This window comes from Staurois parvus, unplaced genomic scaffold (assembly GCF_062004578.1).
Source record: "Staurois parvus isolate SC_StPar_1 unplaced genomic scaffold, SC_StPar_1.0 ptg001227l, whole genome shotgun sequence".
Classification (NCBI taxonomy): domain Eukaryota; kingdom Metazoa; phylum Chordata; class Amphibia; order Anura; family Ranidae; genus Staurois; species Staurois parvus.
The window spans coordinates 1,248,384-1,271,422 of NW_028319023.1; the positions used below are offsets into that span (position 1 = coordinate 1,248,384).

Below are 23,039 nucleotides of genomic sequence, written 5' to 3' on the forward strand. Positions count from 1 at the left end.
CCTTCCCATAGACACCCTCCTAAACCTTGTGGACGGCCTTCCCAGAAGAGGTGAAGCTGTTATAGCTGCAAAGGGCGGGGCCAACTCAATATTGAACCCTACGGACTAAGACTGGGAGGCCATTAACCACATGCCACCCAGCCACTGTAGAAACACGGTGGCAGGGTGGCACGGCTGGGCAAAACCACGTTTTAAAATGTGTGTTTGCAAAACAGGTAGGGGGCGTGCGCAAGGCGTGCCACCGCCCTACCTGTCCCGCTGATCACAGCTGCGGTTGTCAGTCGCCGGGTCACAGCCAGTCGTTACCAGCTGTGTCCCGCCGAATAGCGGCAATCATTGACAGAAAGCAGGGCTGCAGCTGCACAGAAAGTCAGTTCCCTGTCAGCTCCTGACATGCTGAGCCGGAGAGAAGAGTTTATCTCTCCCGATCAGCGTGTCCTCGCGTGCAGTACACACCCCCACCCCCTAGTAAAACACTCCCCTCACACAGTTAACCCTTTCAGTAAATAAAAGTTAACCCCTTCCTCCCCAGTGCCATTATTGCAGTGTCAGTGTTTTTTTTTTGCACTGATCACTGTATTGGTGTCACTGGGGATGTCCGTGACTCCAAGTCAGTTCCCCCCAATGTCAGAATGTCCGCCGCAGTCCCGCCATAAGTCACTGATCACCGCCATAAGTCATTGATCACCGTCATAAGTTACTGATCACCGCCATAAGTCACTGATCACCGCCATAAGTCGCTGATCGCCGCCATAAGTTACTGATCGCCGCCATAAGTCCCTGATCGCTGCCATAAGTCACTGATTGCCGCCATAAGTCACTGATCGCCGCCATAAGTCCCTGATCACCGCCATAAGTCACTGATCACCACCATAAGTCACTGATCACCGCCATAAGTCCCTGATCACTGCCATAAGTCACTGATCGCCGCCATAAGTCACTGATCGCCGCCATAAGTCACTGATCGCCGCCATTATTAGTATAAAAAATAATTAAAAATCCCAGTATCTTTCCCGCCATTTGTAAACGCTATAACTTTCACGTAAACCAATTAATTTACACGTATTGGGGTTTTTTTTTAGCAAAGACAAGGAGCAGAATGCATTTTGGCCGAAATTTATGATGAAATTTGATTTTGAAATTTTTTTTTACTGGACATGTTTTATAGCAAAAGGTCCAAAATATTGTTTTTTTTTCCCTCAAAATTGTCAGGCTTTTTTTATAGCGCAAAAAATCAAAAACACACAGGCGATCAAATACCACCAAAAGAAAGCTCAATTTGTGGGAAAAAAGTTACATACATTTCCTTTATGTACCGTATTGCATGACCGCGCAATTGTCCGTTAAACTAGCGCAGCGCTGTATAGCAGAAAAATGGCGTAAATTGCGGTATCTATCCCATAGTTTGTAGACGCTATAACTTCCACACAAAGCAATCAATATACACTTATTGGGATTTTTTTCACCAAAAACATGGAGCCGAATACATTTTGGCCTAAATTTATAACCAACTTTGAGTTTACTATATATGTTTTATAGCTGAAAGTAAAAAATATAGTTTTTCTTCAAAATTTTTGGTCTTTTTTTGTTTATAGCGTGAAAAATAAAAAGCGCACAGATGATCAAATACCACCGAAAGAAAGCTCTATTTGTGTGAAAAAAAGGACGTAAATTTTGTTTGGGTGCAGCATTGCATGACCGCGCAATTATCAGTTGAATTAGTGCAGCGCCGAGTAGCAAAAAGAGGCGTGGTCATTAAGAGGGGTCAATCCTCAGGAGGGCAAGTGGTTAAAGTTAATGTGCGTGGAAAGGCCGGCGGCCCAATACTTTTGGTAATATAGTGTATATTTTTTAGATAGAAAGGCTAAGTAGCAGCCTGGACATGAGTTAGCAAGATCAAATTTAGGTCAGGGCTGAGAGCTCTGCAGATCAGTTCCCTGATACCACCCCTTGATCTATAGAATTGGAAAAGTCTCTAGGACTCAGTGGGTGGGGGTCAGGAGGGGCTGATTTTCATACTTAAGGGATACTGACCAATCCCCAAGAAGGAGGCTTGGCATGAGGTCAGGACAGGCCTTAAGTATGACTGAACCTGCAGGAGAATTTGGGTGGAAGATTGAGAGTGACAGGCTGGAATGCAGGAGCTTGGGAGGGGGCCCAGTGGGAAGAGGCCTACCTCCAGGCTGAAGTGGAAAGGAGGACCTCTCAACAACCTCAGTAGTCCCGTGAGAGAGGACCACTTGTACAGTAGGGAAGGAGTCAGCCCAGCAGAAGGCCTAAAGGCAGCCACCAACCCAACAAGCTCACAGGAGAGGAAGAGTAAGTACTCTTACACCCCCTGTGCCGGATAAGGGAAAGGGCATTTGGGTGGGAAATCTGACTAGCCCCATCTGGGACTGTTTGATCTAAAGAGACAGATTTTGGGTCCCCTTGCGCAGGGGTTTACCCAGTACAGCTGGATGAGGAGAGGATTCATCTGGGGTCTGGGGTGGTACATCAGGAAAGACTGGAGAGCTCTCCAGGAAGAAAAATCTTTTTTTTGTATAGATCCCATAGTTTGTAAGGAGTAGTCCTCAGTTAAATTTCCCGTGGGCATCCCATACACCTCTTGACCCTATCCGTGTTCATTACCACTAATAAAAATCTAAAATCCAAGCTCAAAGACTATTTACTGTCTCCAGAATGCAAGTCTGTGAAAAATGCATGTTGCCTGGCTGTGAAGGACTATAGGGGGACCCAAAATTTTAGCGACTCCTAAGTGGTAGTGCTACATAAAACTTTTTTTTAGCAGAGCAGGTGAAGATAGTTGTTGTTATCTGTGCTGAGGAATCAGGTTGGGAGTTCATACTATACCCCATCTGTTTGTGGGTGTGACTGCTCAAATGAGAACACCTTGCACTATCCTCAGATGAAGATGTGGTCCCCATGTTGGGAGTTCGCCATATGCTGACCACACTTGTAGGTATGTGGTAGGAATCCTCCTGCATTATACTTCTTGGTGGAGAATGTGTTTTATCACAATCTTCTTTTCTAGGGCTCTTTGGAGTGGGAACAATGGAGGACCTCACAGGAAGACAGAACATCACAGTCATATGTACCAACGAGAGTAATCCAAACAACGAAATACAATTATGGTGCAACTTGGAGACCTTCAACTGCTCCTCTATGAACATAAACCAGGAGAAATTTACCATCGACCAGTCTTCCATCCAACCATCAGACAGGAAATGTGTGTTCAGGGCAAGAGGGGAAAAAGTCCAGAACTCAACCCTTGCCAATTACAGCTGCCAGAGTAGAGACGGGGTCAACGCATCCGCCATCTTCTCCACTGTGCCAGGTAGGTCACATTTGGGGATGTCACTGTGGAAGGCCAGTAGAGGTAGATGCCCCTGGCAGAGCAAAGACAGGAGGTGCATTGCCACACAGGGAAGTAAGAAAACGTTTTTGAAAACTCCAAGAATTCTGGGAAGTTTAAAAGATAAATGAAGTAAAAACTACTGAAACAGTTCAATGTTTGGGGTGGGACATTGGGAAGTGTGATAATAGTGGCCTTTGCTTTGGTTTGGAGGATCAAATATTATGTATAGAAATGTATGCGCTAAGTGGAGGTTACAAATAACGTTGTCGATACCCTAGAACATCTCAGGTCTAACCAATCATTGAGCCCGCTGGGAGGGCTCTCCCCAGGGAACCACCTAGATGTCTCCACCCAAAGGCCTACATAAGAGATAATCATTAACATTGGAAATTGTGACATTAGTGGCCTTCGGTGTTGCTCGGAGGATCAGATATTATGTATAGAAATGCCTTATATCTTTAAAATCTTTTTTTTTTATCTCTGGGCAGAGCTTGCAGTGGTACCCTTAGGGCTCATTCGGGCAACAGATTAGTGCCATCCTCCGTGCAGAGCTGCTGGCAGATGCATGTACCTGGGAGCTTCGTGCAGCCTATTAAAGTGGAAGGTGGAGGTTACAAATAACATTGCTGGTACCCAAGAACATCTCAGGTCTAACCAATCACTGAGAGGTACTCCCTGGGGAACCACCTAGATGTCTCCACCCAAAGGCCTACATAAGAATGTCTGCCAGAGATAACATTGGGAATTGTGATATTAGTGGCCTTTACTCTTGCTTGGAGGATCAGATATTATGTATAGAAACGCCTGAGGTAGGTGGAGGTTACGAATAACATTGCTGGTACCCCAGAGCATCTCAGGTCAAACCAATCATTGAGCCCATTGAGAGTGTTCTTCTCAGGGAACCGCCTAGATGTCTCTACCCAAAGGCCTACATAAGAATGTCTGCTGGAGATAACCAATAACATTGGGAATTGTGATATTAGTGGCCTTTACTCTTGCTTGGAGGATCAGATATTATGTATAGAAACTCCCGAGGTAGGTGGAGGTTACAAATAACATTGCTGGTACCCAAGAACATCTCAGGTCAAACCAATCATTGAGCCCATTGAGAGTGTTCTTCTCAGGGAACCGCCTAGATGTCTCCACCCAAAGGCCTACATAAGAATGTCTGCCGGAGATAACCAATAACATTAGGAATTGTGATATTAGTGACCTTTACTCTTGATTGGAGGATCAGATATTATGTATAGAAACGCCTGAGGTAGGTGGAGGTTACAAATAACATTGCTGGTACCCAAGAACATCTCAGGTCAAACCAATTATTGAGCCCATTGAGTGTTTTCTTCTCAGGGAACCACCTAGATGTCTCCACCCAAAGGCCTACATAAGAATGTCTGCCGGAGATAACCAATAACATTAGGAATTGTGATATTAGTGACCTTTCCTCTTGATTTGAGGATCAGATATTATGTATAGAAACGCCTGAGGTAGGTGGAGGTTACGAATAACATTGCTGGTACCCAAGAACATCTCAGGTCAAACCAATTATTGAGCCCATTGAGTGTTTTCTTCTCAGGGAACCACTCAGATGGCTCCACCTAAAGGTCTACATACAGTATGAATGCCTGGCAGAGGTAACCTTCAATGCTGGGAGGTGCCACGGAGCAGAGATGCTTGAGGGTGATAAGATCAGAACTGCATGCACTTAAGAGTCTGATATCTGGTGGCAATAAAATTGCTTCCTTCTGGTCCATAGAAAACTGAGATAAGGTAGAGCTCCAGGAAATGTGACTGGAACGGAAAGCAGGAGGTATGTGTAGCATGTTACCTTCCAAATCAGGGTTTCTCAACTAGGGTTCCTCCAGAGGTTGCCAGGGGTTCCTTGACCAATGAGCAGTTTCTGTATCTCAGATAAGTTTCCACGGACACCTTTGATCATTTTAGATATCTATATCTATTTTTAGCTATTCCCATTGACCATCACACCAATGTATCACAAGTTATAGATACAGTATTTTATAGCAGGGGTTCCCCAAGCCTGGAAAGTTATTTCAAGGGTTCCTCTGTGTTTGAAAAAGTTGAGAAGTTCTGTTCTAAATGGTATCTTAAAAATCTAAGTGGAGCTTGCAGGGGTACCCTTAGGGCTCATTCAGACGGCAGATTAATGCCATCCTCTGTGCAGAGTACCAGGGAGCACACGCACCACTGGCATGGACACAGTCACATGTCGAAGTCTGACTTGTGTACAGGGGTGGGTACCCAGTGCTTGGTGTGCACAGATTTCTGTGGACGGCCTGCATGCAACACCAAGGTGGATGTGCGTGCATCTGCCAGCGGGTCTGCACAGAGGATGGTGCTAATATGCCATCTGAATGAACCCTTAGAGCTTGCGCACATTCACATCAGTACCGGCTTTTGAAGAACTTACAATCGAAGGACCCTATCACACACATATACTAGGGCCAATCTACACAGAACCAATTAACCTACCACCACATCTATGGAGTGTGGGAGAAAACCAGACTACCTGGAGAAATCACCGTCAATACATTCCCTAACCCTCCCCTCTGGTCAACATACAATTAAAACATTCCACTTAAAGAATTTTAATTTTCAAAAAATACCTCATCTCTGGGTCTCTTGGCTGGTCTTTGCTCCATAGTAAGGTCGAGTTTAGTAGGAGGGGCTGGAAGGCTTTTACACACATCACAGGACATGCACATCACAGGACTCTGCCTCAAGCAGTATACAGTATGAAAGAACGCATCCCTGACGTCCCTTTAGACGTTTATGCTCTTACCAGCTAACCACTGAATGCAGACAACTTTAGCTGTGTAATCTGTTGATCAGATGCTTGAGCAGCAGAGTGATTAGCAGATTGCACAGGTAAAGTTGGTTGCACCATCCTGTGGCCATCAGGGAGTAGCGTACACAGCTAAAAACTGAACTAGAGGTCCAGGAAATGGGTCTGGAAAGGACAGTGGGAATGTGATACTTTCTGAATGATATCTCCAAATGTGGTGTGAACATGCAGTGATACCCTAACAGCAATGCTTCTAGTCGCTTAAAATGGCACTGTGTTAAAAGGGGGGAGGGGAGGCAGGGGCGAAGAACACTGAAAAAAGGGCGAAAGTTTGCTTTAAAGTCTAGCCAAAACACATTGTGAGAATATTGTTAAACTGTCTCTATGAGTAAAGCCTGCAATGGTTTCATTCATACTAGAATGGCTGTCGTCAATCCTGATGCACAGAATGGGACCAAGCTGTCACACTGACATCCGGGCCCCGCAGATTACCCCCCCCCCCCCCCCCGAGATCAGGCTCCAGTGGGCTCCCTATCCCCTCCACTATAGCTCCTCTTCTAAAATCTTTGTCTTCTTCTTCTAGATCCAAATACCACAACCTCGCCAGTATCTCACCCCGGTATGAATTACTGGGACGAAAGCAGCAAGAAACAACAAAATAACACCAATTTGCCGGGAAAAGAGGAGAGAAAAAAGTCACAAAACCCCCCAAAATGTAAAGGAAACAAAAAAAAAGGCAAATGTCCAAATGATGAAGTCCGGAATGGCAGGGATGAACCTGAATGCTGTAGTGATGATGGTAAAGCTAAAGATGGTCATGAAGACCATGGAGAGGACTTCAATGAGGGACCTAAGGATGGGTAAGATGACGGCCACAGTGGAAGGACAATTCTTTACTCTATGGAGAAATGGAAACCATTGGCAATGTATGGAAATCACTGGGAAAAGTGTGAATGATAGAAATTAGACCCCTGGTGTCCAATTTAAAGGGGATCTCTCCCCCTTCGAGTCCTGCACAGTTTTGATTATCACCTATTTAGGGGATCCAGCGTTATCCTGCTAAGATCCTCCTCTTTGCTGTCCCCCACTTGGTCCTGAACCTCCATCTTCTTGTGTGACATCATCAGGAAGCTGCTGGCCTTCAAGGTTCATCTGGTGGCTCTTCCAGTGATAAGCTGCTGGGCCTGCCCCCTCCTCCTTCCTCAGTGAAGGACTATTCCTCCTGGGATATGTGATGTGCATAGGCTCAGCGGGGGGCAAAGTGCATTCTCCTAGGTGAGTGACGTGCATGAGGAGGGCGGCTCAGAGCTTTGTTATTACAAAAAAGGTACATTTTAAAAAAGCCCTATTTACACATTGGAGGGGAGGAGGGGTGGAGAGGAGGCAACATCGAGGGTGAAGATCCACTTTATAAGGACCCAAAGGGCAACATTTGTCTCCAAATGTCTTGTGGAGGACTGAATCTAGTGAGGACACGGCGGGAACTGACAGTCTGTCATACTGTGTCAGAATGGGGGAAACACCGTTATGTATTAGGCTGTCATTAGATTAGGGTGTTTAAACACACCCTGCCCCCCCCGCCTTATATCAGATGTGTCCCCATCAGAATCCCCTCCTAAATTAGGGTTTCCATCTGTTCCCCATTGCATCAAGGTCCCCATCAGAGTGCCCCCTTACATCAGGGTCCTTATCAGAGTGCCCCCTTACATCAGGATACTCATCAGAGTGCCCCCTTACATCAGGGTCCTCATCAGGATGCCCCCTTACATCAGAATACTCATAAAAGTGCCCCCTTACATAAGGGTCCTCATCAGAATGCCCCCTTACATCAGGATATTCATCAGAGTGCCCCCTTACATCAGGATACTCATCAGAGTGCCCCCTTACATAAGGGTCCTCATCAGAATGCCCCCTTACATCAGAATACTCATAAAAGTGCCCCCTTACATAAGGGTCCTCATCAGAATGCCCCCTTACATCAGGATATTCATCAGAGTGCCCCCTTACATCAGGATACTCATCAGAGTGCCCCCTTACATAAGGGTCCTCATCAGAATGCCCCCTTACATCAGAATACTCATAAAAGTGCCCCCTTACATAAGGGTCCTCATCAGAATGCCCCCTTACATCAGGATACTCATCAGAATGTCCCCTTACATCAGGATACTCATTAGAATGTCCCCTTACATCAGGATACTCATCAGAGTGCCCCCTTACATCAGGATACTCATCAGAGTGCCCCCTTACATTAGGATACTCATCAGAATGCCCCCTTACATCAGGATACTCATCAGAGTGCCCCCTTACATCAGGATACTCATCAGAGTGTCCCCTTACATCAGGATACTCATCAGAGTGCCCCCTTACATCAGGATACTCATCAGAATGCCCCCTTACATCAGGATACTCATCAGAGTGCCCCCTTACATCATGATACTCATCAGAATGTCCCCTTACATCAGGGTCCTCATCAGAGTGCCCCCTTACATCAGGATACTCATCAGAATGCCCCCTTACATCAGGATACTCATTAGAATGTCCCCTTACATCAGGATACTCATCAGAGTGCCCCCTTACATCAGGATACTCATCAGAATGCCCCCTTACATCAGGATACTCATCAGAGTGCCCCCTTACATCAGGATACTCATCAGAATGTCCCCTTACATCAGGATACTCATCAGAGTGCCCCCTTACATTAGGATATTCATCAGAATGCCCCCTTACATCAGGATACTCATCAGAGTGCCCCCTTACATCAGGATACTCATCAGAGTGCCCCCTTACATCATGATACTCATCAGAATGTCCCCTTACATCAGGGTCCTCATCAGAGTGCCCCCTTACAACAGGATACTCATCAGAATGCCCCCTTACATCAGGGTCCTCATCAGAGTGCCCCCTTACATCAGGATACTCATCAGAATGTCCCCTTACATCAGGGTCCTCATCAGAGTGCCCCCTTACATCAGGATACTCATCAGAATGCCCCTTTACATCAGGATACTCATCAGAGTGCCCCCATACATCAGGATACTCAACAGAATGCCCCCTTTCATCAGGATACTCATCAGAGTGCCCCCTTACATCAGGATACTCATCAGAATGCCCCCTTACATCAGGATACTCATCAGAATGCCCCCTTACATCAGGATACTCATCAGAGTGCCCCCTTACATCAGGATACTCATTAGAATACCCCCTTACATCAGGATACTCATCAGAATGCCCCCTTACATCAGGATCCTCATCAGAATGCCCCCTTACATCAGGATCCCTGCCTTAACAGATCCACCAACCTAGCAGGTCAACCTGAGGACACAGTGTGTACGTCTACATTGAACGGTTTATTGTACATCGATGTTGTGATGGTTTAGTTGAACAAACCACGCAGTTGACACAGATAGCTTCAGAGCATCAGAGTCCGCACAGCAGAAAACCGTTAACCCTTTGGAGGCACCTGCTTACAAATGTGAGTCCCAAAGTGAATCAAATGAGAAAAAAAAGGGATGGGATACAAATCTTCGTATCTCAATACTGTATTGAGACTCCTCTGTGCACAAAACCCCACCACACTGTTCCCTGATCACAGTCTGCTCACCCTCCATGTTGACGGTTGAGGTCAGACTGAGCCCAATTGGAAACCATGGTCAGATGTTGCCACACACCTCCACTTCCTCCATCTCCAACCACAAGGATTCCACAATATTCTCTGCTCAGTAATGCGAATGATCCAATCTCATGCTCTCTGTTTGCACAAATGTTTAATATATAAAGCACACCCGACCCTCACATTGTGACGGCAACCATGTCGGCATTTACCTGGTTAAACAAATCCTATGGATCGGAAAAAACAACGCTCAACCCCCAGACCGCTAATACACCACTGACACTTCCACTGTCTAGAGTGTAAGGGGGGCTTTGATTGGCTAGTTTTGTCCCTACCCCCACTCCTGTCCTGCTAGAACACCGCCCCTCCTGCTGAAGTTGTAACCCTCCACCATATTGGCCCCCACTCCATACCAGAGGCCTCCACACCACATTCCCAACCTTTGACCTTTATGTCCCATGGAAGGAATGTCCACACATGAATAGAGTTGCTGCACTTTACTGATCGAACTCTATACATGGCACAGCAGTCACATCACAAGACGCTACCTTGTCACTCGCATTAAGTGGACAGTCCACAGCAGTCACATGTGAAAGCATTGCAGCACTTTAAAGCGGATCTCCACCCTCATAGGCAAGTGTGCTCCTTTCCACTCTTCCTCACCTTATTTACATTGAACGGCACTTTTTTTTTTCCTCTAGAAAAATGTTCAACCCCATCCCTCTGTGCCTGTCAACCCCACCCCTTTGTGCCTGTCAACCCCACCCCTCTGTGCCTGTCAACCCCACCCCTCTGGGTCTGTCAACCCCACCCCTCTGTGCCTGTCAACCCCACCCCTCTGTGCCTGTCAACCCCACCCCTCTGGGTCTGTCAACCCCACCCCTCTGTGCCTGTCAACCCCACTCCACTGTGCCTGTCAACCCCACCCCTCTGTGCCTGTCAACCCCACTCCACTGTGCCTGTCAACCCCACCCCTCTGTGCCTGTCAACCCCACCCCTCTGGGCCTGTCAACCCCACCCCTCTGTGCCTGTCAACCCCACTCCTCTGTGCCTGTCAACCCCACCCCTCTGTGCCTGTCAACTCCACCCCTCTGGGCCTGTCAACCCCACCCCTCTTTGCCTGTCAACCCCACCCCTCTGTGCCTGTCAACCCCACCCCTCTGGGCCTATCAACCCCACCCCTCTGTGCCTGTCAACCCCACCCCTCTGTGCCTGTCAACCCCACCCCTCTGGGCCTGTCAACCTCACCCCTCTGTGCCTGTCAACCCCACCCCTCTGTGCCTGTCAACCCCACTCCTCTGTGCCGGTCAACCCCACCCCTCTGGGCCTGTCAACCCCACCGCTCTTTGCCTATCAACTCCACCCCTCTGTGCCTGTCAACCCCACCCCTCTGTGCCTGTCAACTCCACCCCTCTGTGCCTATCAACCCCACTCCTCTGTGCCTGTCAACCCCACCCCTCTGTGCCTATCAACCCCACCCCTCTTTGCCTGTCAACTCCACCCCTCTGTGCCTGTCAACTCCACCCCTCTGTGCCTGTCAACTCCACCCCTCTGTGCCTATCAACCCCACTCCTCTGTGCCTGTCAACCCCACCCCTCTGTGCCTGTCAACTCCACCCCTCTGTGCCTGTCAACCCCACCCCTCTGTGCCTGTCAACCCCACCTCTCTGTGCCTGTCAACTCCACCCCTCTGTGCCTGTCAACCCCACCCCTCTGTGCCTATCAACCCCACCCCTCTGGCCCTACCTTTGTGCTTGTCATTCCTCTCTTCTCAGTGCCTCTTGGGATACGTAGGAGGCACAGAGAAAAGAGGGGGGGATGGGCCTAGCAGCGCATCATCACGGGGCCCAGCGACTGAACCCAGAAGAGCTGGGAGGCCTCGTGAAGACACCATGTAAGAAGATGGTGGTGCTGGGCAGAATTCTGAGAAGTCTCTGGAGGACACCACTGGATACTCTGGGCGGGTGAGTATCTGAAATGCTCAAAACCCCCATAAAGGTAGGTAGGGGTGTAGAAAAAAAAATGGCGGGGGGGGGGAGCCTGGAGATCATCTCCCCCGAACACTCATCCTTAACCCGGGGTCATTACCGTAGTACTCACAGGGCCACTCTCTGGAGTCACTTCCTCCTTAGGTACAGCTCTCTGGGGACCCTCCAAGGAGAACAGGGAACACGTGGCCTGGCCTACAAGGGCTTTTGCCATTTCCCTAGTCCCCACCTCCATAAGGGCCACTAAGTTCACACCCGACACCCCCTCCTGGTTCCATCTGTGCTAGTGGGGGGTGTTTGGCTCCCAAGTCCAGTCTGCTTGCTGGGCTCCCCCCAACCTGGCTTATATATGGCATGGACTTACCCATGACATCACTACAGGAGGGCTCTACATAAAAGGGGCCCAACACCTGATGACACTCTTCTGGTACAGAGCCACCTAGCGGCAACATCGCTTACTGCACCTACCTACAAGAAGTTACTCCGACAGAGTCATTATAGGCTCCAGTCAGGGCTTGGTTTCATGGGGAGCGTATGGGAGTGTGGGGGAATGTGGGGGAGCGTATGGGAGTGTGGGGGAATGTGGGGGAGCGTATGGGAGTGTGGGGGAATGTGGGGGAGCGTGGGGGAATGTGGGGGAGAGTGGGGGAATGTGGGGGAATGTGGGGGAGCGTATGGGAGTGTGGGGGAATGTGGGGGAGCGTGGGGGAATGTGGGGGAGAGTGGGGGAACGTGGTGGAGAGTGGGGGAATGTGGGGGAGCGTATGGGAGTGTGGGGGAATGTGGGGGAGCGTGGGGGAATGTGGGGGAATGTGGGGGAGCGTATGGGAGTGTGGGGGAATGTGGGGGAGCGTGGGGGAATCTGGGGGAATCTGGGGGAGCGTGGGGGAATGTGGGGGAGCGTATGGGAGTGTGGGGGAATGTGGGGGAATGTGGGGGAGCGTATGGGAGTGTGGGGGAACGTGGTGGAGAGTGGGGGAACGTGGTGGAGAGTGGGGGAATGTGGGGGAGCGTATGGGAGTGTGGGGGAATGTGGGGGAGCGTGGGGGAATGTGGGGGAGCGTATGGGAGTGTGGGGGAATGTGGGGGAGCGTATGGGAGTGTGGGGGAATGTGGGGGAGCGTATGGGAGTGTGGGGGAATGTGGGGGAGCGTGGGGGAATGTGGGGGAGAGTGGGGGAACGTGGTGGAGAGTGGGGGAGCATGGGGGAACATAGTTGCGGTACCTCCAGCACTGGATGTATAAAATGGCAAGGGGTTCTGGAGTGTGCTTGAAGGTCTATTGATGCTGGGGGATCTATTGTTGGTGGGGGATCTATTGTTTCCAGGGGTCGAGTGTTGCTGGGGGGATCTATTGTTTCCGGGGATCTATTGTTGCTGAGGGATCTATTGTTTTTGGGCGTTTATTGTTGCTGGAGGATCTATCGTTGATTGGGATATCTGTTGTTTCCAGGGGTCTATTGTTGCTGGGGTCTTTTGTTGCTGGGGGTCTATTGTTTCCAGGGGTCTTTTGTTGGTGGGGGATATATTGTTTCCAGGGGGCTATTGTTGCTGGGGGGTCTATTGTTCCCAGGGGTCTATTGTTGGTGGGGGATCTATTGTTTCCAGGGGTCTATTGGTGGGGGATCTATTGTTGGTGGGGGATCTACTGTTTCCAGGGTGTATTGCTGCTGGCTGAAGGGGATCTATTTTATTCCTTTATCTTTAACAAATTACTTAGCACAACAATTTGATATGTATTCTCTAAAAGGGGCGGTACCGGGAGGTGTGTAGGAGGTGGAGCCAATGAACAACTAGGGGGTGGATGTATAACCGGTTTGCTAAACGAATGTGACACTCCTCCGCTCAGCTGCAACGGGACTTGCTGTACTCCATGATATAGACCAGGGGTCTCCAAACTGGGGCCCTTTGCTTGCCTTTATCTGGCCCTTGAGGCATTATTCTTGCCACTGACACCATCTATGGGGTACTATTCCCTCCACTGACACCAACAATGGGGTACTATTCCCTCCACTGACACCAACAATGGGGTACTATTCCTTCCACTGACACCAACAATGGGGTACTATTCCTTCCACTGACACCAACAATGGGGCACTATTCCTTCCACTGACACCATGTATGGGGTACTATTCCCTCCACTGACACCAACAATGGGGTACTATTCCCTCCACTGACACCAACAATGGGGTACTATTCCCTCCACTGACACCAACAATGGGGTACTATTCCCTCCACTGACACCAACAATGGGGTACTATTCCCTCCACTGACACCATGTATGGGGTACTATTCCCTCCATTGACACCAACAATGGGGAACTATTCCCTCCACTGACACCATGTATGGGGTACTATTCCCTCCACTGACACCAACAATGGGGTACTATTCCCTCCACTGACACCATGTATGGGGTACTATTCCCTCCACTGACACCATGTATGGGGTACTATTCCCTCCATTGACACCAACAATGGGGTACTATTCCTTCCACTGACACCAACAATGGGGTACTATTCCTTCCACTGACACCAACAATGGGGTACTATTCCCTCCACTGACACCAACAATGGGGAACTATTCCTTCCACTGACACCAACTATTTCTCCACCAATATCAAAGATGTGGCTATTGTTTACTCCCTCCGGGCACAGTCCGGTCCCCCTAAAGTCTGAAGGACAGTAAACTGGCCCTTTCTTTAGGGTTCTTTCACCCGGACGTTCCGGATGTTCGTTTGTCATCTGTCCGTTTATGGATGAAATATGGACCCCCATGTATTTCTATGGACTATCAGATGTAAATGGCTGATCATCCCCGACGGGGAGAGAAATGTTTTGTTTACTAACAGTCCTCCTCCCTGTCAGCTCAGGCACACAGCACAGCACAGCCATCCAGAGCAGTGTGAGTACAGTGAAGCACACAGACCCCGCCCCCTTGTAACACACTCCCAGCACACAGGTAACCCTTTGATTACCCCTCATATTAACCCCTTCCTGCCCAGTGCTATTGGTACCGGGGTATCGAATTAAAATTCACTGAGGTTCAAGAAGTAAAATTTGCATGCATCAGAGGTCCGAATCTCATGTAGGCCCCTGTAGTTCATTTTCGTGTGTGCCAAACTACGGAAAAACAAATATAAACTGATTTAAAAAATGGATGTAAACTGCTGAAAAAAATGGATGTAAACTGATGAAAAAAATGGATGTAAAGTGATGAAAAAAATGGATGTAAACTGGTGAAAAAAAACGGATGAAAAAATGGATGTAAACTGGTGAAAAAAAACGGATGAAAAAATGGATGTAAACTGATGAACAAAACGGATATAAACTAATGAAAAAAACGGATGTAAACTGAGGGAAAAAAATGGATGTAAACTGATGAAAATAAAATGGATGTAAACTGATGAAAAAAAAACAGATGTAAACTGATGAAAAAAATGGATGTAAACTGATGAAAAAAAAAAAACTGATATAAACTGATGTAAAAAACGGATATAAACTGATGAAAAAAAAATGGATATAAACTGTTGAAATAAACAAATGTAAACTTTTGAAAAAAATAGATGTAAACTGATTAAAAAACCCCCGGATGTAAACTGATGAAAAAATGGATTTAAATAGATGGGGAAAAAAAAGGATGTAAACTGATGAAAAAAAAAACAGATGTAAACAAGGGATGTAAACTGATGAAAGATAAAAGGATTTAAATTGATGAATAAAAAACAGATGTAAACAACGGATGTAAACTGATGAGAAACAACGGATGAAACTGATGAAAAATAAATGGATGTAAAATGATGAAAAATAAATGGATGTAAACTGCTGAAAAAAATAGATGTACACTGAAAAAAATAAAAAACGGATATAAACTGATGAAAAAAAATGGATATAAACTGATGAAATAAAAAAAAAAAAAAAAAATGGATATAAACTGATGAAATAAACGAATGTAAAATTTTGAAAAAAAAAATAGATGTAAACTGATGAAAAAAATGGATTTTAATTGATGGGGAAAAAAAGGATGTAAACTGATGAAAAAAAAAAAACAGATGTAAACAACGGATGTAAACTGATGAAAGATAAAAGGATGTAAACTGATGGGAAAAAACGGATGTAAACTGATGGGAAAAAACGGATGTAAACTGATGGGAAAAAACGGATGTAAACTGATGACAAAAAAAAAAAAGATGTAAACTGATGAAAACAACGGATGTAAACTGATGGGAAAAAACGGATGTAAACTGATGGGAAAAAACGGATGTAAACTGATGACAAAAAAAAAAGATGTAAACTGATGAAAACAACGGATGTAAACTGATGGGAAAAAACGGATGTAAACTGATGACAAAAAAAAAGATGTAAACTGATGAAAAAAAAACAGATGTAAACAAGGGATGTAAACTGATGAAAGATAAAAGGATTTAAATTGATGAATAAAAAACAGATGTAAACAACGGATGTAAACTGATGAGAAAAAACGGATGAAACTGATGAAAAATAAATGGATGTAAAATGATGAAAAATAAATGGATGTAAACTGCTGAAAAAAAATAGATGTACACTGAAAAAAATAAAAAACGGATATAAACTGATGAAAAAAAACGGATATAAACTGATGAAATTTAAAAAAAATAAAAAAAATGGATATAAACTGATGAAATAAACGAATGTAAACTTTTGAAAAAAAAATAGATGTAAACTGATGAAAAAAATGGATTTTAATTGATGGGGAAAAAAAGGATGTAAACTGATGAAAAAAAAAAAACAGATGTAAACAACGGATGTCAACTGATGAAAGATAAAAGGATGTAAACTGATGGGAAAAAAACGGATGTAAACTGATGGGAAAAAACGGATGTAAACTGATGGGAAAAAACGGATGTAAACTGATGACAAAAAAAAAAGATGTAAACTGATGAAAACAACGGATGTAAACTGATGGGAAAAAACGGATGTAAACTGATGGGAAAAAACGGATGTAAACTGATGACAAAAAAAAAAGATGTAAACTGATGAAAACAACGGATGTAAACTGATGGGAAAAAACGGATGTAAACTGATGACAAAAAAAAAGATGTAAACTGATGAAAAAAAAACAGATGTAAACAAGGGATGTAAACTGATGAAAGATAAAAGGATTTAAATTGATGAATAAAAAACAGATGTAAACAACGGATGTAAACTGATGAGAAAAAACGGATGAAACTGATGAAAAATAAATGGATGTAAAATGATGAAAAATAAATGGATGTAAACTGCTGAAAAAAATAGATGTACACTGAAAAAAATAAAAAACGGATATAAACTGATGAAAAAAAACGGATATAAACTGATGAAATTTAAAAAAAATAAAAAAAATGGATATAAACTGATGAAATAAACGAATGTAAACTTTTGAAAAAAAAATAGATGTAAACTGATGAAAAAAATGGATTTTAATTGATGGGGAAAAAAAGGATGTAAACTGATGAAAAAAAAAAAACAGATGTAAACAACGGATGTAAACTGATGAAAGATAAAAGGATGTAAACTGATGGGAAAAAACGGATGTAAACTGATGGGAAAAAACGGATGTAAACTGATGGGAAAAAACGGATGTAAACTGATGACAAAAAAAAAGATGTAAACTGATGAAAACAACGGATGTAAACTGATGGGAAAAAACGGATGTAAACTGATGGGAAAAAACGGATGTAAACTGATGGGAAAAAACGGATGTAAACTGATGACAAAAAAAAAAGATGTAAACTGATGAAAACAACGGATGTAAACTGATGGGAAAAAACGGATGTAAACTGATGACAAAAAAAAAGATGTAAACTGATGAAAACAACGGAATACCCGTGTGAAAGGGACCTTAGAAATGACCTCAATGTGTAAAACAAAAAGAAGGAATTTGGAGCGGTGGAAGGCTCTTCAATCATGGAAGATAATTGTAATTGATAGAATACGGCAGGTTTTGTTGCAGCCGATCGGACGGGTTACGTTCGATGATCTGTTTGAACATAGGCCCCCTGGTGTTACTTTGGAAGGAAATATCTGATTTTTCCCATTAACGATACAATTCTGGTTCTGCTACAAAGGATTGCAAAGTTATGTACAAATGACACGTAACAATAATAACGACTAGAAAAGCTCCAATTTCTGGGGATATTGTGTGAAGTGTTCATGTCTGCACCAGTAGTCTACAACTGGAGTGGGCGGAGTAACTGGGTGGAGTGGGCGGAGTAACTGGGTGGAGTGGGCGGAGTAACTGTGTAAAGGTTGTCCTGATTTTTCAGCTCACACTCTAGTTTTGAACATTGCGCCATTCATTCCTATGGGACCAATTTCACCACAAAAACGGCGATATTCCGTGAACCATTCGGCGAAACGTTCCACAAAGTAATAGCGCGCCAATCGGGAACAATCCGCACGTTTCCCTATATTACTGTCTATGTCGTGTAAAGACTGTGGGAGGAGTTAGGGGGGTAAATTTGGCTCTAATAATAAGAATATATATGTGAGATAACAGGAAGTGGTCGCCAGGCAACAACACTTAACAATAAAAATGTGACAATAAAAAAGGGAATATAACAAAATAAAAATATGGTTAAAAAAAATGTAACAAAAAGTATTTCAGGTCCTTCTATAGCGCCATCAATGTACGCAGCGCTTTACATATATTGTACATCACATCAGTCCCCGCCCCCGAGAAGCGTACAATCTAAGGTCCCTACCCCTCAAGGGGCGTAAAATCTAAGGTCCCTAACCCTCAAGGGGCGTACAATCTAAGCTCCCTAACCCCCAGGGGGCGTACAATCTAAGGTCCCTAACCCCCAGGGGGCGTACGATCTAAGGTCCCTAACCCCCAAGGGGTGTACAATTTAAGGTCCCTAACCCTCAAGGGGCGTACAATCTAAGGTCCCTAACCCTCAAGGGGCGTACAATCTAAGGTCCCTAACCCTCAAGGGGCGTACAATCTATGGGCCCTAACCCTCAAGGAGCATACAATCTAAGGTCCCTAACCCTCAAGGAGTGTACAATCTAAGGTCCCTAACCCTCAAGGGGCGTACAATCTATGGGCCCTAACCCTCAAGGAGCGTACAATCTAAGGTCTCTAACCCCCAAGGGGCGTACAATCTAAGCTCCCGAACCCCCAAGGGGCGTACAATCTAAGGCTCTCTAACCCCCAAGGGGCGTACAATCTAAGCTCCCTAACCCCCAAGGGGCGTACAATCTAAGGCTCTCTAACCCCCAAGGGGCGTACAATCTAAGCTCCCTAACCCCCAAGGGGCGTACAATCTAAGGTCCCTAACCCTCAAGGGGCGTACAATCTAAGGTCCCTAACCCTCAAGGGGCGTACAATCTAAGGTCCCTAACCCTCAAGGGGCGTACAATCTAAGGGCCCTAACCCTCAAGGGGCGTACAATCTAAGGTCCCTAACCCTCAAGGGGCGTACAATCTAAGGTCCCTAACCCTCAAGGGGCGTACAATCTAAGGGCCCTAACCCTCAAGGGGGGTACAATCTAAGGTCCCTAACCCTCAAGGGGTGTACAATCTAAGGTCCCTAACCCTCAAGGGGGGTACGATCTAAGGTCCCTAACCCTCAAGGAGTGTACAATCTAAGGTCCCTAACCCCTCAAGGAGCGTACAATCTAAGGTCCATAACCCCGAGGGGGCGTACAATCTAAGGGCCCTAACCCTCAAGGGGCGTACAATCTAAGGTCCCTAACCCTCAAGGGGCGTACAATCTAAGGGCCCTAACCCTCAAGGGGGGTACAATCTAAGGTCCCTAACCCTCAAGGGGCGTACAATCTAAGGGCCCTAACCCTCAAGGGGCGTACAATCTAAGGTCCCTAACCCTCAAGGGGCGTACAATCTAAGGGCCCTAACCCTCAAGGGGGGTACAATCTAAGGTCCCTAACCCTCAAGGGGCATACAATCTATGGGCCCTAACCCTCAAGGAGCGTACAATCTAAGGTCCCTAACCCTCAAGGGGTGTACAATCTAAGGTCCCTAACCCCTCAAGGAGCGTACAATCTAAGGTCCCTAACCCCTCAAGGAGCGTACAATCTAAGGTCCCTAACCACATACACACTAGGACCGTACAACCTACCAGCATGTACCTTGGAGTGTGGGAGGAAGCTGACGTACCCAATGGCAACTCCTTCAATATCCTCCATTGCCCCCTCTCCCCTTCTGATCAACCTGCCATTAAAACCGTTCGATTACATGATGTCCTTTCCCCTGGTCATGTGATCGCTGGGCCTTTCTGCTGGGATTGGCTCCATAGTAAGATTGACTTTAATCGAAGGAGCCATCAAGGATCCTAAAAATGGAACCTTCCTCAGGAGTATTACTTGAGAGAACACATCCCTGGCATCCCTTTAGAAGTGCATGCTCTTATTTGCGGGGACCTTAGCTCTGCAATCTGCTGCTCGACGATGATTATTATTCAGGATTTATATAGTGCCAACAGTCAGCTCAGCGCTTTACAAAATGATCCAAGGGACTGATCAGCAGATTGCAAAGCTAAAGCCTGCACCGCCCAGCGGCCAGCAGGAAAGAGCATGCATGTCTAAAAGGATGCTGGGGACATGTTCTTTCACACAATGCTTGCAGCGACTGACAGCAGTCCTGAAGACAATACCAACACGTTGAGAAGAGAAAGCATGATTGATGGCAGAGAACTAGTCATAGGAACAGAGGGGAGATCTTCCAATGGGGACATCAGTTCCAATCACAACTAAGATGGACATTCGTTTGGTGACAATTTTGTTTCTTCCTGTTTCACCTCCGGAACAGGAAGTGGGAGGAGATCCCACCAACAGAGCAAAGACAACAATCACTAGAAACGGGGTTTCACCTTTCCCTACTCCATCCAATACTAATTGTACATACACTTTAAGAGCCACGCCCATCTGTGGGCTGTTCCCAGACTGATACTGATTCTGTCACATGACTTGTGAAAATGGAGCCCCAGCCTGTGACTGGACAGTGATGGGAGAAGCAGCACAGTGATGAGCTCATCCCTGCATCACTCTGCTCTCTCCTCCTATCAGCAGGCTTCTTCGCATTCCATGACACTGATTGGCCCCTTGTGCTGCTTCTCCCTCCCACACCCCGGCCCTGCTGTGCCGGGACTGGAGGGGTCTGATAGCGGGTCACATTCACGTGACATTCAGGCTCCATATACATATTTGCGGTGCAGTAACGCACCTGATATTGCGCATGCTCTGCACTTCAATGCACGTCCACCTGCAGGCATTCATCCACAGCAATGCATTCCATGTGTGTGGCGGTGCAACGGCCAGGAACCTTCTCTGTAATGTGCGCTGCGGGAAAGGTGCCTCAGTGCATGGGGGGGGGGGCATTCCATGCAGTCAGGCATGCAGCGTGAGCTATTGCGCATGTTTTACCGCAACCAAGGAGTGCAAATACGCCCCAATGGTGATGATTGGCTGCAAAATGAATTTCTTTCTATCTGAGTTCAGCTTCAAAGTGTTATTGAACCCCCAACAGTACAATCGGTCTGTAGATGCAGGAAAGCGTGCTGGTTAGACTCACTGTGGAACCTAAGGGGCTAATCCTCTTGTGTAAAAAGGCTGTTTGATCCTGTCTTCTCTGATCCTCCCCTTCCAGTGTCCCCAATCCATCAGCTGATAGCACAGAACTCTAGGAGTCACTCTGCACATGCTCAGTTTGGTGTCTATGGCTAAAGAGGGTTTTTTTTTTTTGGGAGAGTGCATGTGATCAGAACAGGGCCAATCCAGACAGAGGTCAGTGGTCCTGCATCCTCCTAGAGCAGAAAGCAAAATCCTCCTACAAGCTTTAACACTGATAGAAGTCAGAGGACGGCAATATACTGCTGATGAGAAAAGGGATTTAGCAGTTTATATTTACTAATATAATTGCATTTCCATGTTGTGTGTACTGTGGGAGAGCGGATATAGTGAATGCGGGGTCCGGGGAGAGCGGATATAGTGAATGCGGGGTCCGGGGAGAGCGGATATAGTGAATGCGGGGTCCGGGGAGAGCGGATATAGTGAATGCGGGGTCCGGGGAGAGCGGATATAGTGAATGCGGGGTCCGGGGAGAGTGAATATAGTGAATGCGGGGTCCGGGGAGACCAGATATAGTGAATGCGGGGTCCGGGGAGAGCGGATATAGTGAATGCGGGGTCCGGGGAGAGCGGATATAGTGAATGCGGGGTCCGGGGAGAGCGGATATAGTGAATGCGGCGTCCGGGGAGAGCGGATATAGTGAATGCGGGGTCCGGGGAGAGCGGATATTGTGAATGCGGGGTCCGGGGAGAGCGGATATAGTGAATGCGGGGTCCGGGGAGAGCGGATATAGTGAATGCGGGGTCCGGGGAGAGCGGATATAGTGAATGCGGGGTCCGGGGAGAGCGGATATAGTGAATGCGGGGTCCGGGGAGAGCGGATATAGTGAATGCGGGGTCCGGGGAGAGCGGATATAGTGAATTCAGGGTCCGGGGAGAGCGGATATAGTGAATGCGGCGTCCGGGGAGAGCGGATATAGTGAATGCTGGGTCCGGGGAGAGCGGATATAGTGAATGCGGGGTCCGGGGAGACCAGATATAGTGAATGCGGGGTCCGGGGAGAGCGGATATAGTGAATGCGGCGTCCGGGGAGAGCGGATATAGTGAATGCGGGGTCCGGGGAGAGCGGATATAGTGAATGCGGGGTCCGGGGAGAGGGGATATAGCGAATGCGGGGTCCGGGGAGAGCGGATATAGTGAATGCGGGGTCCGGGGAGAGGGGATATAGTGAATGCTGGGTCCGGGGAGAGCGAATATAGTGAATAGGGGTCCGGGGAGAGCGGATATAGTGAATGCGGGGTCCGGGGAGAGCGGATACAGTGAATGCGGGGTCCGGGGAGAGCGGATACAGTGAATGCGGGGTCCGGGGAGAGCGGATACAGTGAATGCGGGGTCCGGGGAGAGCGGATACAGTGAATGCGGGGTCCGGGGAGAGCGGATACAGTGAATGCGGGGTCCGGGGAGAGCGGATACAGTGAATGCGGGGTCCGGGGAGAGCGGATACAGTGAATGCGGGGTCCGGGGAGAGCGGATATAGTGAATGCGGGGTCCGGGGAGAGCGGATATAGTGAATGCGGGGTCCGGGGAGAGCGGATATAGTGAATGCGGGGTCCGGGGAGAGCGGATATAGTGAATGCGGCGTCCGGGGAGAGCGGATATAGTGAATGCGGGGTCCGGGGAGAGCGAATATAGTGAATGCGGGGTCCGGGGAGAGCGGATATTGTGAATGCGGGGTCCGG

General features: G+C 47.1%; 1 protein-coding gene across 1 annotated transcript in view; it reads left to right on the top strand.

The window, feature by feature from the left end:
• The window catches only part of LOC149438014 (uncharacterized), a 49,543-nt gene that overhangs the window by 10,477 nt on the left and 16,027 nt on the right, over positions 1-23,039 (top strand). Inside the window, exons 2-3 of the mRNA XM_089660341.1 lie at positions 3,035-3,337; positions 6,745-7,021. Coding sequence (XP_089516467.1) covers positions 3,035-3,337; positions 6,745-7,021 — 580 coding nt within the window. The remainder of the gene's footprint in view (positions 1-3,034; positions 3,338-6,744; positions 7,022-23,039) is intronic.